This window comes from Dermacentor albipictus, chromosome 8 (genome assembly GCF_038994185.2).
Source record: "Dermacentor albipictus isolate Rhodes 1998 colony chromosome 8, USDA_Dalb.pri_finalv2, whole genome shotgun sequence".
In the NCBI taxonomy this organism is placed as follows: Eukaryota; Metazoa; Arthropoda; class Arachnida; order Ixodida; family Ixodidae; genus Dermacentor; species Dermacentor albipictus.
In genome coordinates this window covers 47,670,631-47,687,178 of record NC_091828.1, presented here as the reverse complement: position 1 = coordinate 47,687,178, position 16,548 = coordinate 47,670,631, and the positions used below count along the sequence as shown (strand labels likewise).

At 46.9% G+C, this 16,548-nt stretch overlaps 1 protein-coding gene across 1 annotated transcript in view; it reads right to left on the bottom strand.

The window, feature by feature from the left end:
• Window positions 1–16,548, bottom strand: part of LOC135910184 (fatty acid synthase-like) — a 168,267-nt gene that overhangs the window by 67,366 nt on the left and 84,353 nt on the right. The window contains exons 10-14 of the mRNA XM_070524611.1: window positions 9,296–9,499; window positions 8,222–8,479; window positions 6,453–6,669; window positions 3,795–4,049; window positions 3,134–3,307 (exon numbers count right to left, since the gene is read on the bottom strand). Coding sequence (XP_070380712.1) covers window positions 3,134–3,307; window positions 3,795–4,049; window positions 6,453–6,669; window positions 8,222–8,479; window positions 9,296–9,499 — 1,108 coding nt within the window. The remainder of the gene's footprint in view (window positions 1–3,133; window positions 3,308–3,794; window positions 4,050–6,452; window positions 6,670–8,221; window positions 8,480–9,295; window positions 9,500–16,548) is intronic.

The window sequence follows — 16,548 nt, the reverse complement described above, 5'->3', positions numbered from 1 at the left end:
CCACGATCGCCTTGGAAATATTTTATAATGGTTAGCACTAAGATTCAAGACTAAGACCGGTGTGTTAAGATGTTTTTGTGTTGCACTGAGTTGGCCGTGAATGACCATGCACTCTTTTTCTGCAGTTCCCACGCCACGCGATGAGATAGTAAGAATATTTTCGAACTCATGTTGATAGTTCAGAGACACCGGTACTATGCGTCGAGTGAAAACGTTGCACTCAAAATAGTTCACAACGCACGCACACATAACGGCTGATGATGCAAGTTGCATGTTTGCGCACCATACCTAAATTTTCGCATACTGTAGTTGCTGCTGCAGTGAGAGAATACACAGTTGTGTACCGACGAACTCACATCACATAACCTTAACACATAACTAGTTAAAACATCTCCAGAGCATTCAGAAGCAGCACGCTACGGCAACACCTTCAAGCAGAGTCGCACCGACTCGCACAAGCCAGGGAGAAGGAAAGGCTCTACGCGTGCCCTGTCCTCCTCGCCAGATAAAAATGTATATAGCGCGGGTGTCTCCTTTAGCGATAGTTTACAAATAAAGTAAACACGTACATTAGGTTGTCACAAAGGGTGAGAGTGCAGAGTGCTCTTGCGTAGTCGTGAGTGTGCAGCGCGAAGGTTGAACGAGGGCGTAGACAAGGACAAGCACCGTCGCGCGCAACACGGCGTTCCCGCGCGACAGGTCACGCATCATTATCACGAGCGCCAAGCGCTGTCTTACATGCGTCCTCATTTAACTCTCCCGCTCTACACTGACGTGAATGGATCACGAACTGAACCAGTCAGCCACCCTACCTTTGCGAAGTTTCTACAAAAATCCCTGTGGAGGCGCTGCTCTCGCTTGTGCACGCTGATGCACTTTTTATGCGTATAGGCCGGTTAAACCAACACTTTTGCGTACTTGTTGATCGACCACTTGCCAGACACTTGACCACAGGAAGACCTATTGTGTCCCGTCTACCTGCTAGAGTTATGTCATGGAGAATTTGGCGACGGATAGTTGTGGGCATATATCCGAAGATTAATAATTCAGTCAGCGGGCGTGTAATGCATTGCCACACCATAGACAAGAGTACATGGGGATTGAAGCCTCCCATGTGTTGCCGAGTGCGGATTAGCCTTCTCCAGAGTGAAGGGGGTTCTGGTGTTTGAGGCCATGCCAGGTGCTGGGACTTTCATGGCCACTCGGCCGAGGCAGCAAACTTCATTAGCCCCCGGCCCGCTTCGTCTACACGGCACCTCCAGACTGACTCAACCCACAGAAATTTTTAGTTTTCTTTTTTTGTAGTCATCTGCAATCTTCGACTTTCTTTCACGCTTTCTAGTTATTGCATTTTACTGCTTCCGATTTCCCGGACCGCAAGGGTTGACCGTGTGTGAGTACCCTACATTGCGTATACTGCATTTGGTTACAGTAGTGTCGTACAGCTGATCTATGCAGGGCATGGCTTTTCCAAGTCCCGCAATGCCCTTCATTGAGCTCTTATGGGTGGCTGGCGCTACTGCCAGAATTCACTGTGTACCTATGGCGTGACGGCATGTTCGGTCCCCCCGTCCCTTATCAACATCAGAAGAGAGGGTGCACCAAAGGGATCGTGTTTTTTGGGCTGAAAAACTGATACTTCTTTATGATTTTTTTGTTGTACATTCCGACAAAACAGCAAAGCAGTGAAAATAATTACTGCTTTCTTGTTGCTAAATCGCTACCTGAAGCTCTTGGCGCAGGTTATAATGTTTCCAATTTGGCATGTGGATATTTTCTGGAAATAAGCGATAAGAAGCAACCTCAAAAGGTGCCTAATCTTGTGTGTTTTCGGCACGTTCCAGTGAGTGTGACCCATATCGTGTCAGGAGCACCCCCCGTGGAATTAATTTTTTTTGCGCTAAGTACTGTTAAGATGCAATGGGGACGAAACGAACACTGGATATGAAGCAGACACGAGGTGACACAGGGGAGGCTTAAAGTGCTTAGCGCAAGAAATATACAACTAGGCCATATTATAGCACCATCCATGGGGTCGGTCCGACGACGATTTGGTTGATCGGACGAAGACTTACCTACTACAGGGCTGGAGTGAGCCGGACGTGTTTAGTGTAAAAGGAACCAAATCAGGACGCAATGGTAAAGAAATAGAAACCAAACATCTTATTCTAACATCCCGTTCAACTGCGCTGTTCGAGACAATCGACATACGCTACACACTCTTCTGGGCCATCTTTACCAGAGTAATATGGCCCGTTCAACATCTGACTTAATGGAGCGTTACTGCATAGCTAGCTAGAGTCTGAAAGATAATAAACAGATTTCAAAGAAATCACGCATTTATAATCAGATGAAGAAAATATCGCGTCATGTCTACTTAGGAATTGAGACGAAAGAACGATCTGGCAGCAGCTATCCAGCAAACATATAGTCAAATGAGAGCAAAAGCAGAACTAATACGCTCTAAAGTGCAGGCGGTGACGTCATGAAATAAGCCCAAATCGCATTAATGATGTGGTGTACTCATTTATCATTATTTTTTATTCTTGGCCATGCCCTTTTTTCGGTGTTCCTTGCTACCCAGTAGCAAATTAAGCCTTTTTATATAGTCACAAGGAGTACCATCTTACTGCTTTTCTTTAGCACTATGTGCATTTTCTTTGTACGCATTTGTTATAAGTTGTTTTAAAAAATAAGCTTTCAAACAGTTGATTCTGCATTAATACAAAGATAAGATGTGTGCCGAGGTTAATTATTTTGTCAATGATGCCACAGTTGGCCATTCTTGCATGCTCCCCCCCGCCCCAACTTGACCAAAATTTTATATAATTCGCATTAAACGACACTAATAGGCGGCGTGATATCTGGAAAAGAATTAGCACATTTATTGCTATCCCCATGTGCACTGTGCGTTGTTTAGCGTCAGGGAACCATTACTAAGCAAAGATATAACAAGAAGACCAGTTGTATGTTGAAGAGGATGAGATAATAGCAGTGAGGGATGGATGTCTGCATCAGGTGATTCATGGATCTTGCTTTGATAGTAATGTGCCACCAGCATGCTTAATACTACACATTGAAGTGCACGTTAGAAAAGCTTACACAGGCGATTACGAGGAGAGTTGCAACTTACCCTTGTCCCCAACGATATCCATGATCTCTGCCTGAACCTTGGGGTCGATGCGGCACGACTGTATACTGACAAGCACGTCAAACGTCCTATGTTGGTTCCACAAGAAGCTGACGTGGCACAAGGCGTCCATAAAGGTCACCCAATTTTCCTCCCACTTTAGCTTTGCACAGGGCTCTATAACAGAAACATGCGATGAATGACATCGAGAATTAAGACTATGCGTGAGGCGCGCACCGAAAGATGAGAAAATGCTGACACAATGTACTGTTGACGAAATATTTACGGAGAAAAGTGTGCACTAGTCAGCAGACAAATAATTGGCGACGACAGTCTCCGGCGCAATCTTCGGAAGACAATAATCAGCTGAGAGGCTACAATCGCATACGCGGCTTTTGTTTAGTATCATAATGCGAATTTATGAAACCAAGCAGCTGAAGAAATGTTAATAAAACTGTTTTAGGCTGTTTATGAGTTATAAAAAAAGTAAATTTAAGAAGTGTAATTTGCAGGTAGTGTACGCCCCAGAAATATATCAAGAATGGATGTCTCGACTCTAACATATAACATCTTCCGAAGGTTCAAATGCATGTGAATTTGGTGACCCTAACCTAACCAGCAGTTGTGCCGGAAATTCTACGTAGTTCGTAATTGTTTGTCTTACTTTGTGAGTTAGCCTCTAGGACGCCGCGGAAAGCTCCGTCAAACTGGTAGCCCCGCAGTCTGAGCTCCTTGTAGACATCCACTGAGTCCATATCATAGGCAGTGGTCTCTCCAGAGGTTCCTGGGGGTTCCTTGAGGAGCACCGTCTTACCTTCTTCGGCCATTCGGACGCGTCCTTTGGCCACCACAGTTCGGGACTCGCACACTTCGAACTCCCCAGATGCAGGCATGATGGTGACCTGGATTCGCACAGAACCTGCGTGTGCAAGAGCACGTTCTCGCTTTACTTAGGTGGCTTGGTCATCTCCGATTTTATCTCCAGCATACCCTTAACATATACTTACCTATACTGTATATACTATATAACATATACTTACCGTCCTATACTTACCTCGGTATCACTATCAGCAATGACTTATCATGGCGCGAGCACGTAACAAAGCTAATATCATCTGCGAATAAAAAACTAGGCTTTCTTAAACGTCATCTTCACGACGCCCCTCAAAATGTAAAGCTACTTGCTTATAAATCATTAATCAGGCCAAAACTTGAGTATGCATCTGCCATCTGGAATCCACAGCAAGCTTACCTCATCGACTCATTAGAAGCTGTGCAAAACAGAGCCGCCCGTTTTATTCACCGCTCATACTCACCCTATATCAGTGTCTCATCTCTCAAGCTACAGTCCCAATTATGCAGTCTTTCCCTCCGTCGCCGTATTTCTAGCCTGTGCCTATTTCACAAATTTTATTACTCCCAGCTCAAACAGCAGCCATACATCAGCGCACCGCCATCACGCACGTCTCGCCGAATTGGTCATCCGCTGAAAGTCTCACGCCAACGTGCCCGTACGACTACATTTTCCCAGTCATTCTTCCTCCGAACAGCAAGCGACTGGAACGACCTTCCCCATGAAATTGTAGCCATCACCTGTCCATCAACCTTCCTAGAAAAAGTAACATCCCACCTGTCATCATGAAAAGAAAAAGAATGTTTTACTTTCTCACGTTAAACCCACCCCTTATGTAAAACCCCCTGCAGGGGGTCTTTAAGGAAATAAAAATGAAATGAAATGAAACAGTACTTTCTTGCTCAGCGTTAGTTTCAAAATTACTGAAGCATAGTGTTGGCAATGAAAGAAGTATTTAAGGTTTGCACATTGTGTCTGCAATACAATCCAGAAATCAGTTTACTCAGCCCAGTGGACGCAATAAAAGCGGGTCGCGTTGTTTTCCGACCGTTTTAATATTAGGAGCTGTCAGTCATTTCAGTCATGCACGTCAAGTTAACACTGTGCCATTCGACGCTTCAAGGGCAGGAATTACTTAAGAGAGGTTTGGTCCCCACCTGCAGCAAGTAGTTTTTTCATCCACTTTCATTTCCATTAATTCGTAGTTTCTTCGTTTCATTTATTAAACACAAGTAATTTCCCCTAAGTCGCCCTTGGTGTCAGGGTTTGTTGGCTTCTTATGATATATCTGTCTATATAGCCTCTTACGCCAGTGCAGTAGCCCAAGTTGCCTGCTAGCTTGAGAAACGAGACATGGGCTCGCCGTCGTGGTAGTGTCGTGGTCCTTCCACTGTCGTCGTTCTTGCTTCATCATGCGACTTGTTATAACGTCGTCGTCACGCCTTCTACGCCGACCCAATGGGCCAAGCTGTCTAACATATTGGGTCACTATGTGTGTGGTCACGCTCGTTATGCGGTCGTGCTTGTGCCTTTATCTTCATTCCAGCTTTGTCATCCGACTCTCTTCGTGGTGACGTTGTGCCTTCGTCGTTATACAGTAGTCTTGCATTCGTTATCATACCGCCCTTGTGATGCCGCCGTGACCGTTTCATTGTGGTCATTGCAAACATCGTCGACCGACAATCGTCAAGCCGTCTTGCTCAAACGAACGTGGTCATGCATCCCTTGTTACACCGTCGTCCTGGTACCGTCGCCGTACTCTGCGGCATTTCAGCTTTGCCATCAGTGTCGTCATGCCTTCGTTTGCAAGTTCTTGCAGTTTGTTGTGGAGCTATGAACATTGCTTTCATTGCTGCTTAAGAAGAAAAGGATGCATCACACAAATGTATCGTACTAAGAGAGAACCATTTCGGGGTTGCACTGCCTAATAGACTACTTGCAGCTTCCTCCCAAATTACGATACAATATATTCAATAATTTGAAAATGACATGCTAACGCAGCATCCCATTTTATATTGATGTCAGGTGGCAACCTTGGACATGATACTGATGTCAGATACCCGTATAGGCGTTTTCACGGGCTTTAGCACGTTTTCAAGAAACGAGATCTAGAACGTCTTTCGCTCCGTACTGTCGTATTTGTGGCTTTGAGGCTCGTACTTGAAGCGAATCTTCATAACCTAGAGGTCCTTAAATGCGGCGAAATACTTCGTTCAAGTATCTATAAAGGTAAACAACGAAGAGTAACTTGACATTGAATTACCACGGCAACAATATCTTTCACAAGGAATATTAGCAACACTAGCAACGCTAGCAACAATAGTCTACGACCGTATCATCTACAACGTCCAATGAGTGCAAAGGGGTATGCGTGTATAGGGGTGCTTATGAAGCACTTATATACATAACGCGGTTGAATAATGTAAATATTTGTTTAAAAAATTTCTCATAAAATGTGCCGTAACTTACCCACTAGTGGGAGAATCGTGGCCCGTTGAATTTTGACGTCCTCGAAGATGACAGGAGTTTCTTTCAAAGGTTTCCCGCAGCGTTTGGCAAGTGACTCCCAAACGAGGACTATGTAGCCTGTGCCAGAAAAGATAACACGTCCATCCGGCTGGTGACCGAGCAGATATTTCTTGGCGCTGTCAGCTTCGAGGTCAATCTCGATGATCTCCTGAAACGCCTGTACGTGTAACAGATTCATTGAGTGGGGCGCTGTACTACCGAATGTCTAAGAGGCGAAGTGCATTAGTGTAACATGCACTGAACAAATTTAAATACGCTTGTGTGTCATGCTATACTCACAGCCATTGTTTTTCTGTATGCGGTACCTATGCAAATAAAGTTAGGTTTCCGATACACGATGCATATTGAGCTGACATTTCAGTAAGCTTCGTGGATACGTTCCCGATTGGTATTGTATAAGAAACACCTTCAACTGTACTCGTTCGAAATGCGATATCTCTATAAATGTTCTTCGTTGTTTATAACGCAACAAAGATAGTACGGTGGGAAGGAAATTTAAGAGTCACCCGACTATAATCTAATAAAATACGTCTTATCAAAGAATGGAGACCATCATTTTCGAATTGCTCAACGATAGCCTAGCTCTTTCCACGGTTGCGTGGATACTTCATTATTAACCTTTTTTCCAGGGGAGAAGATTCCTAATGCCTACTGTAGCGTAATATACAAATTTTCTGGCAAGAAATAATATACTACCGATTCATGTTATTGAATAATTATTCTACGACGATGTTGCGTTTTAATGCAGTGGAATCTATGGATGTTTTAACAATGAACACGTTTTTTTCACACGGCTTCGCATCACATGATGTACTGCTTCGGTGTTTTCCTGTGTACCAGACGTTTCATGCACTCAGATGGCACTTAGAACTGAAACTTGCATGTTAACCGTAATCGCAACAAGAATAATGAAATAAATGAACATTGAAGTTGAACATAGAGCGCCTTTAGAAACACGCTAAGAAGGTCAGGATAAAAAGACTGGGTATCAGAAAGAATAGCCCAAGTTAAACTTATCATGGTGTGTCCCTTGTGGCGTATCTTGTTTAGGTTGACGCATTTTCAACAGCAATGCTTATCCATGTGCAATGCGGTATGAAAACTTCACAACGACATCAACGGAAAGCAATGGGCAAACTTTTGTACTACCGAAATCCTGTCAATATGAGACGCCGTGTCGCAGCATATTTTGCCCAACCAGGCTGCTATAGGAATCTTGAGCCAGACAGACGGTTTTTCTACTTTATCTTTCATGCCTACGACGTGCCCTCGTGGTGGTGGCGAGCGTCGGTGTATTTTCGATTATGGATATAATGCTGCAAATAAATTGACACCTGGACAAGTTGCTATGCATCCATCTCGAGGACCAAGTGCCATCAGACGAGGGACAATCGAATAAAAGGCAAGCATCACCGCTTATGCTTCCACTTAGGTTGTTCTTCTAGTCATGAGGAGAATCACTAATTTCTGAATATTTCGCGATTTGGACCGACATGGGAACAGTGAAATGCAAAGTGCCTCATTCGTAATTACATAAACACGTCGAATTGCTCCTTCATGAAATTCAATATCTCAAATGCAGGAAGTCCAAGCACTACTGCGACCAGCGTCTGGAAAACATAATGAAGAATTCAGGGAACGCTAGCTTGTTAAAGACAAGAATGGTGCTAGTCTCACGGCATATTTTGATGCAGATAATGGTGCCTCACCTGTGTCGCGGAAGTGAACTCTTTCCAGTGGGCGACGGTCCAGCTATGTGAGTGATCCCAGCTGACCAAGTGTGCAATGTTGGGTGTGCCACGCGGTACAGGCGATGGAACCGGAGGGTAGAGTACAGACAAGTCCATGTTGACGCCGAGAGTGTGTAGTTGGCCAAGTGAGCTCAGGAAATACTCCAAGTTGTCCGCGTGACGCTTCATGAGCCCCAGGCATCTTGATTTGGGCCCAACAGCTCGTCTCAGGATCGCCTGTTCAAAGTTAAAGAGAACTAATCGTTAGTGTTACAAAGTTGTGCTGTATTATTTATTCCCCGAAAGCCCACAAATCAGTTTGCCAGGCTAAGGAGGCTAGGAATCATGGGAAGTCAATCGGTAATTCCTGTGGCGGATTATAACTGCCTAATGATAAAGTAGCAAAGCATTTGTGAATCCAGCGGAGGTGTGATTATATAGCACGGCTAATCAACTACTAAACATTGGGTCAATTGTTCTCTACAGTGATCAGTCGGTTACGCACTATAGTCTTTGAACTAGAATACAGAATAAGACTTGTATAAGAAGGAATCAAGGCATGAGAGTAATCAGCATACTGAATTACGAGACTGATTAGCATGGAGGAGCGTAAAGTAAGTTTTGAAAATTGCCTGCTTTCTTCATAAACTATAACGCCCTTGCAAGTGTCCACTGTGTGGACCATCGCCAGCATAGCCACATTTGAGGGTATAATTGAATGTTTCTACATGAGCAATTTTACATTATTTGACTTTTTTGTTAGTTTCATAATGTAACCGCAATCAGCCTAAAAAAAGCATTTTGCAACACTTCTTCGGTGACATAGCAAGCCACGCCGTAGTGTTCACGGTATTAGTAGGCATACCCACAATAAACAAAGAGGAACTGCAATGGACAGTGAGTGGGGTGAATGAACGAAATATGCGCGGTGCCACACGAAGGCCTGGCTAAGAAGCTACCGGCCAAATTTGTACTGGTGCTGCTTTCAGCAAGAACAGCACAGTAAGGTGAACGTGGGGAGTGACGTTGCAATCATTTTAGTTTTCGTCCCACCTGCAGGAGGCAGTGTGGTCCGATCTCCAACAAGATGGCGTCCTCAGGCACATGCTTGAGGGCGTCCCGGAAGAGTACCGGGCTTAGAAAGTTGTTGGTGTGGTACTCAGCAGAACACAGCTGCGAGCCAGGTTCGTTCCAACGGTTCTCAGGCACCGATGAGCTTATCCAGCGCTTGCTGCGGGGCTTACTCTGTGGTATGACCTAGTCGATGGCCAAATTAAGCGACGACAACCAGTGAGCATTGACAGAAATACGTTCAGAGAAGATTATTTTTCGTCATGACGGCGTCCATTAATTAAGGTACATTTCTTTGAAGAGATGGAAAGTAGCTGCCTGAAAAAATGTCATGCCCAAGTAGAACATAAAAAAAAAATTTACTAACCAACGACTATATATTTGCTCTAGCCGACAAGTTACTATTGCAAAATTGAAGAGCAGCAGTTGTCAGTTTTGTTAGCTTAGCAGCCGTGCTAAGATAATTTTCGTGGTACAAATTTCGGAGATATGCGGCCTTAAATAACTACCAGATGTACACCGTTCCATTAAAAGTTCCTCAGAAACGAGCATTGAGCAGTTCGGGATGATATCATCTAGAGCTCAAGCGTACATATTTGCATATTTTGGAGGCGGGTATATCAAACGTAGCGCTCGTCTTTGAATTGTGAACTTAGCAGGCGTGACAACTTCATTACTTGGTTATAGTTTTGAGTTGAGATAATTTTTCTTAAAAAGAAACGTTAAGTATATTGAACATTTTTATTAGCAATCTGGACACTGCGATTTGTACTGCAGGTTGAAAGCGGAGATGAAAGGGCCGTATTTGGCGGGGGTCTAATTTTTTTGCTTCATCTATGCACGAAAAGAAAGGGACACGAAAAAGCAGACACACGCATGGTGTGTATAAATTGTTTGTTCATGTGTTCGTGCCCCCATCTTTTATTGTACGAAGAAAGTATGGCATGGGCAATGTGCACCTCCTCAGGTAACATACTTGAACAGATTGAATTCCTCTGTACGCTTAATGAGATATTTAAAAAAAATTGTTGATAAAGAACACCCTGACCGGTTTGAATTGCGCCGAGATACCGTTACTTACTGTCCAATAAGCGAAATATTAGATACGGTGATGCAATGAATGAACGCACAGTTTGAGAGAAGGTCATGATGATAAACAACGAGAATTCTCGAAGCATGTAACGGAGGTGTAACTTCTCTTATAGTTGGCTTGTATTCACTACAGCGAATATTTATTACTGTACCTTGTCACAGAGTTGCATGCCCGCGCTCCTCTCAAGTGGGCCGACATTGCCACCACAGCCGCAACGCCGCTTGAACGGCGGAGGGAGGGCGCCTCCCATTGTCCCCGAACCCGCCCGACGGGTTGATCACGTGGAGTCGCCGGGGCGCGACGGAGGGACGAAGCGCCTCGGGAAGCCGGCAGAGCAGCTTGGGGAACGAGGAGCGAGGTCGTGCACCGGGGAACAGCTGAAGATGTGGTCGGCAGGCTGAGATCTCCAGGCCGAAGTCTTCGCCGGTCGAGCGACAGACGGTGCAAGTTCGTCAGGATCTTCGGCAGCGAGGTTGCAGCAGCCCGACGCTCTTCAGATCGGGACCTCGGCAAGCACGCCCCAGATAAGCCTCGTGTTCCGGGCCGCTCTCAAACTTTCCGCCGGACTCTTTTTTTTAATCGCGTTTAATCTTTCATTTGTTTAGCCATCGAGTGTTAATTATTTTATGTTCTGTTAGTGTAAGGTTTTCCGCATTTATTGTCGCGTGTATTTTTCATTTGGGTCGCGTATTTTATTTGTATTTCGCGAGTGTTAATAATTCCCACGTGGTGGGCTTAGTGTCGCGCGAGTGGCGTCAGGGCGTGTGCTGTGTGACCCGCACGCTCTCCGCGAACTAGGCCCCGCTACTGGAAGTTTGCATGTTTGTTTTTCATTATGTCTCGGGCATAATTTTATTGTATTAAATTGAGTGTGTGTGTACGACGTCGCCTCCCGTCTCATGCCTCTGGTTCACGGTCGATCAGGCGTGGACCTTATCGCCGGTCAGCAGTCGAACCCTCAATAAACGCACGCGGGGTGGGTTTGTTGTCGCCCCATCCCCTCCGGTTCGGAGAGTGCGAATTGCCCCCACCCTCCAATCCTTGACAACTGGCGTCCGCACGACAGGACTTGCTGACCACGATCTTCCGTGACCACGAGGCATAGCGGGCGGGACAGACGCGTATCGCCGCGAGCGGGAGAAGGCCGAGATATGGCTGAGGGACTCCTCGAGGAATTGGAGCGCATCGTGGCCGTCGGGAGGCAGATGGGCCTTGAGGGGCCAGCCCTCCGGGAGTTTGTGCGCGACATGCGCTCCAAAGAGGAGGCGGCTCATCGCGAGCGCAGGAAAGCGCGAGAGCTGCGTCAACGCGAGGCGGAGGAGTGCGATGCGGCACGGTCTTCCCAGCGCGTCCTCGAGTTAGAGAGGGAAATGGCGCTGTTGCGCGCGAGGGAGGGCCGTGTCGAGAGCATTCGCAACACAGAGTGCCTGCCGGACTCGACCGTTGCCGCTGAACAACCTCATCCCTCTGGAGTGAGCCTGGCGCAGGTTCGTGCCCAGCCCGAATCCTACCTCGTGCCTCAGCCCTTGGGCGCCGGGGCCTTCGAAGCGAACGTGAGGCCAGTGCTCCGAGAATCAGGCGGTGGGGCGGGTAACGATGGTCAGAAGCCGACCACGAAAAACGTCAGCCGCCACGCAGGCAAATTGGGCCATCGCAGGCCGAGAGAGGCGGCGAAGTGCGTGGCGCGGCGGAGGCTGGCGAGTTACCACACACCGCGGGGGCGCGAGGTGAGGACCCCTGGCAGACTCCGGAGGGTGAGGAAGAGGCCGCGCGAAATGGCGGAGAGGTCACGGAGGCGTCGACGGAGCTCGGGGGTCGCGGAGCGTTGCTCGTCGCCGCGAAAGAGAGCGCGAGCGATATATCCGCCGCGGCAGGTGCCGCTAACCTAGGTAGGATATTAGGCAGCATAGTAGCAAGAGCTTGGTGGCGCAAGCCACCGCCCCGTTCCAAAGGGGACGCTCATAACATCCATCCATCCATCCGTGACACCCGGTTGGTCAGGCGCTGCGAGTGGGTGAGGACCCGGCAAGGTTCGGTGTACCTCAATCACCGAGCAAAAAGCAGGCAACCGGGGCGCAGGGTGATATGTCGCGGTGGAGCGGCTAGTGCGTCTTCCCACCTATGTGTCGGGAAAGCTCGGGGGACGGCAGGAATGCGACCCCAGCGAGTCCGCTTGAAGAGCAGGGGGTATTGAGCAGGGCAGCCGGCACTATGTTGAGCGTTTAGATTTGTTGATAGTGCCACGTAACTTTTTGTTATGTTTGCTTGCATTTAGTAGCGATTAATTTTTCTGCCTCCAATACACCGATCTCTGTATTTTTGTTTGTGTTTTCTTTTGTGTGTGTGATGTGTGTTGCCTGGAGAGTACGCGTACCGGCTTTGCCGTGGTTTGCGCCAGCCACAGGGCCCAAGGGGACAATACCGTATCGCATTCATTTTGGAGCTGGGGATTCTCGGGACCATTATTTTATCACTAGTTTTCTGTTCTTTTGCATTTGAGTTGGGCTGTGGACTGCACTGACTGGCCGAGAGCGAGGCGGCGATGTGCGCGGCGAAGCGCCTTGTGCGAATTGCCGTGACCAACACGACGACGTGATTGTGCGCGTGACCTTCGAGTGCGTGAGGAGTGCGGCCTCCTTAAGGTGCGCGTACATGACTCTGTGTTAGTTTGAATGTCATTAGGATAACATTCTTGTCGTCGGGGTGGTGTCACAGAGTTGCATGCCCGCGCTCCTCTCAAGTGGGCCGACATTGCCACCACAGCCGCAACGCCGCTTGAACGGCGGAGGGAGGGCGCCTCCCATTGTCCCCGAACCCGCCCGACGGGTTGATCACGTGGAGTCGCCGGGGCGCGACGGAGGGACGAAGCGCCTCGGGAAGCCGGCAGAGCAGCTTGGGGAACGAGGAGCGAGGTCGTGCACCGGGGAACAGCTGAAGATGTGGTCGGCAGGCTGAGATCTCCAGGCCGAAGTCTTCGCCGGTCGAGCGACAGACGGTGCAAGTTCGTCAGGATCTTCGGCAGCGAGGTTGCAGCAGCCCGACGCTCTTCAGATCGGGACCTCGGCAAGCACGCCCCAGATAAGCCTCGTGTTCCGGGCCGCTCTCAAACTTTCCGCCGGACTCTTTTTTTTAATCGCGTTTAATCTTTCATTTGTTTAGCCATCGAGTGTTAATTATTTTATGTTCTGTTAGTGTAAGGTTTTCCGCATTTATTGTCGCGTGTATTTTTCATTTGGGTCGCGTATTTTATTTGTATTTCGCGAGTGTTAATAATTCCCACGTGGTGGGCTTAGTGTCGCGCGAGTGGCGTCAGGGCGTGTGCTTTGTGACCCGCACGCTCTCCGCGAACTAGGCCCCGCTACTGGAAGTTTGCATGTTTGTTTTTCATTATGTCTCGGGCATAATTTTATTGTATTAAATTGAGTGTGTGTGTACGACGTCGCCTCCCGTCTCATGCCTCTGGTTCACGGTCGATCAGGCGTGGACCTTATCGCCGGTCAGCAGTCGAACCCTCAATAAACGCACGCGGGGTGGGTTTGTTGTCGCCCCATCCCCTCCGGTTCGGAGAGTGCAATTAACCCCACCATTCAATCTTTGACATACCTACACTCCAGCTGACCCAACACGGCCCTGTAGAATTCAGTCCACATGTGAGCGATATTAGGCACCACGGCGTCAAACAATGACGAGGAATTACGAAACTGGCCGTCGTGCGACGAGATCGTTCTTTCAGGTCACCCGATTGCTCGACTAGTTCGGCGCGCAAGTTCTTCTCGCCACTAGCCAATGGGACACCGGCTGGCGAAGTGCGAGCTTCCTGTACTACCATTGCTACTCCGCCGTTTCTTACTATGCAGCCCATCGCCTCTAGGCTGGGGCAGCTTGCTGTTTTCTATGCCCATTGCGGCTGCAACTTGATGCGAAATACGAGAAACGCTGTTTTTGTTACCCTGGGTTGTATGCATTGTTTAAGCGTCGTACACATGTTCGATTCGGTGTCCCAGGAACTACTAAGACAATCATGATCGGGCTAGTTCTAAATAACCATGATGGTGTGCAGCGACATGACTCACAGGTGCACTAAAAAACACACGCAGAGAAAAATAGAAGAGCTATCTTCAAATGAAATTTAATCCAGAAGGGGCACACATATAAACCACGAAGACAAAAAAAAATTAACAGAGTCATCGCCTGCCATGCTAAGCGCGCCACTCATCGTACACTGTCATTAATTCCTGCTGGATATCTTGTTGCTTTCCTTATGAAGAGGATTGACGGTGCGTTCAAGCAGGCAAAGTAATGACGCTAGATTTCGTCCGCCTGTACTGTCATACGGCTGTCTGCTCTGTGTTAGAAATGTACTGTTCATCTGCTTTCGAAAAAGGGCGTACAGCCACACTCATAACAGTGAACAGCTAAGCGCCCATTTGTGCACTTCTTCACTTTGTTGTCACAATCCCTCATAGGCTCATTAACGCCCCGCTCAGGCTGCCCAATGTAGACTCGACCACAAGATAGCGGGATTATTTGCACTACACCCTATGTACACGTTACATACTTAATGCGCTGTCTAACGCTCCATGCCCTTTATTGCTTCAGAACGGGAGACGTTCATCTACATAGACTGGACAGCGTTTGAGGAGCTGACATTAAAACTTTAACGCCACCTTTCTCACTAATATTATTGAGATTGTGCACGACACCATGAAAGCCAGGAAATATTGCAAGTTCTTCCTGCTACTGCGAAGCTTCGCCATTACGTGAGCTCCTTTCCTTCTTGGTGTCTCAGTGCACCACTTTAGCGACAGCTTCGACAGGCCTGTTTGAATAGCCCACTGCAACCGCGCTCAAAACTTGTTGGTAAAAGCTAAGTTGCATTCTGTGTGATCATGGCTTCTTCAGAGCACTTGAAAGCACATGCATGCCACTGGCGTTCTCGCAGATTTCGTATAGGCACAGCAGAAGTATAACAAAGGCTTGCGGTTCCTAGGCTCGTAAAACAGAGATACGCAACGGTGCTTACACTGCAAATTTATATTCCAAAACTTCACAGCGCCAGGGTCATACATTTATTGTGTTAGTGCTAATTCATTGTAAATATTGTAAGGTGCGAAAGAACAACACACCGAACACGAGAGAGGACAATGGGACAGAGCGCTACATTAGTACTAAAGGCAGGCATGTCTGTTTGAACATACAGCTGTTCCATAACATCAAGAAGCATTTCACGCAGTAACAAATAACACAAATATTTTACAATAATAGAAAGCGCCTTAACTGTGCCAAGAGCATGCGCAATCAAGACATCTACGACCTGCTCAAAATTATTTGTGTGAACGTTGGCATTCAGTGACAGGAAATTTAACTTGTGTTGAAGAAAATAGGGAAGGCTTTTCGGCCATGATCCCTGTTCAGAGATAATCACTCTGAACTGCATATCAACTTTGTGTGTTTTAGCACTAAAGAACATATCAAGGTAAAGTGAGTAGTTTGGCCTTGACATGTTCCTAAGCATTGTTAAACAAACATGGTAGGGTGTTCAGAGTGATTGTTTCAGAAGTGGGATCGTGGCAGAAAAGCGTTTCTTATTTTTTTCAACACAAGGTAAATTTGCTGCAACTGAATCATAACTCGCACATAAAGAATTCTGAGCAGACCGTGGATGTCCTTACTATGCATGCTGACGTCGCATTTAGGGCGTTTTAGATTGATGGAAAGGATCAGTATTATTTGTTACCGCAAGATAAGGTTTCGAATGTTTTCTAAACAGAGCATTTATAAACATTGTGCTGTTGCATTACAGAATTCCTGTGATATGAAAGTGCAAGGTACTTTTGCTTTTGTTGACATTGTATCATAGATCTAAATTTGTTGTGTGGAATTGCAAAGTGCTTGGCGGAAGCAAGCTATATGCCTAGGGTCGTATATAGACCCTGTCTTCATCGATACCTCTACGGCACACTTTGACAGGCTGTTGGAACAGACGTTATGAGGCACAAGTTGCTTGGAAATCTGCAAATATTCTATAAGATTCTTTTGCTTTAAATTCTAATGCCAAGATTTTTATCATAAGAAAGAGCATGTTCCAAGTGTGTTCGAGCAAAAATGTCTGTCTTTAGTACCAACACATGCATTCCTGACT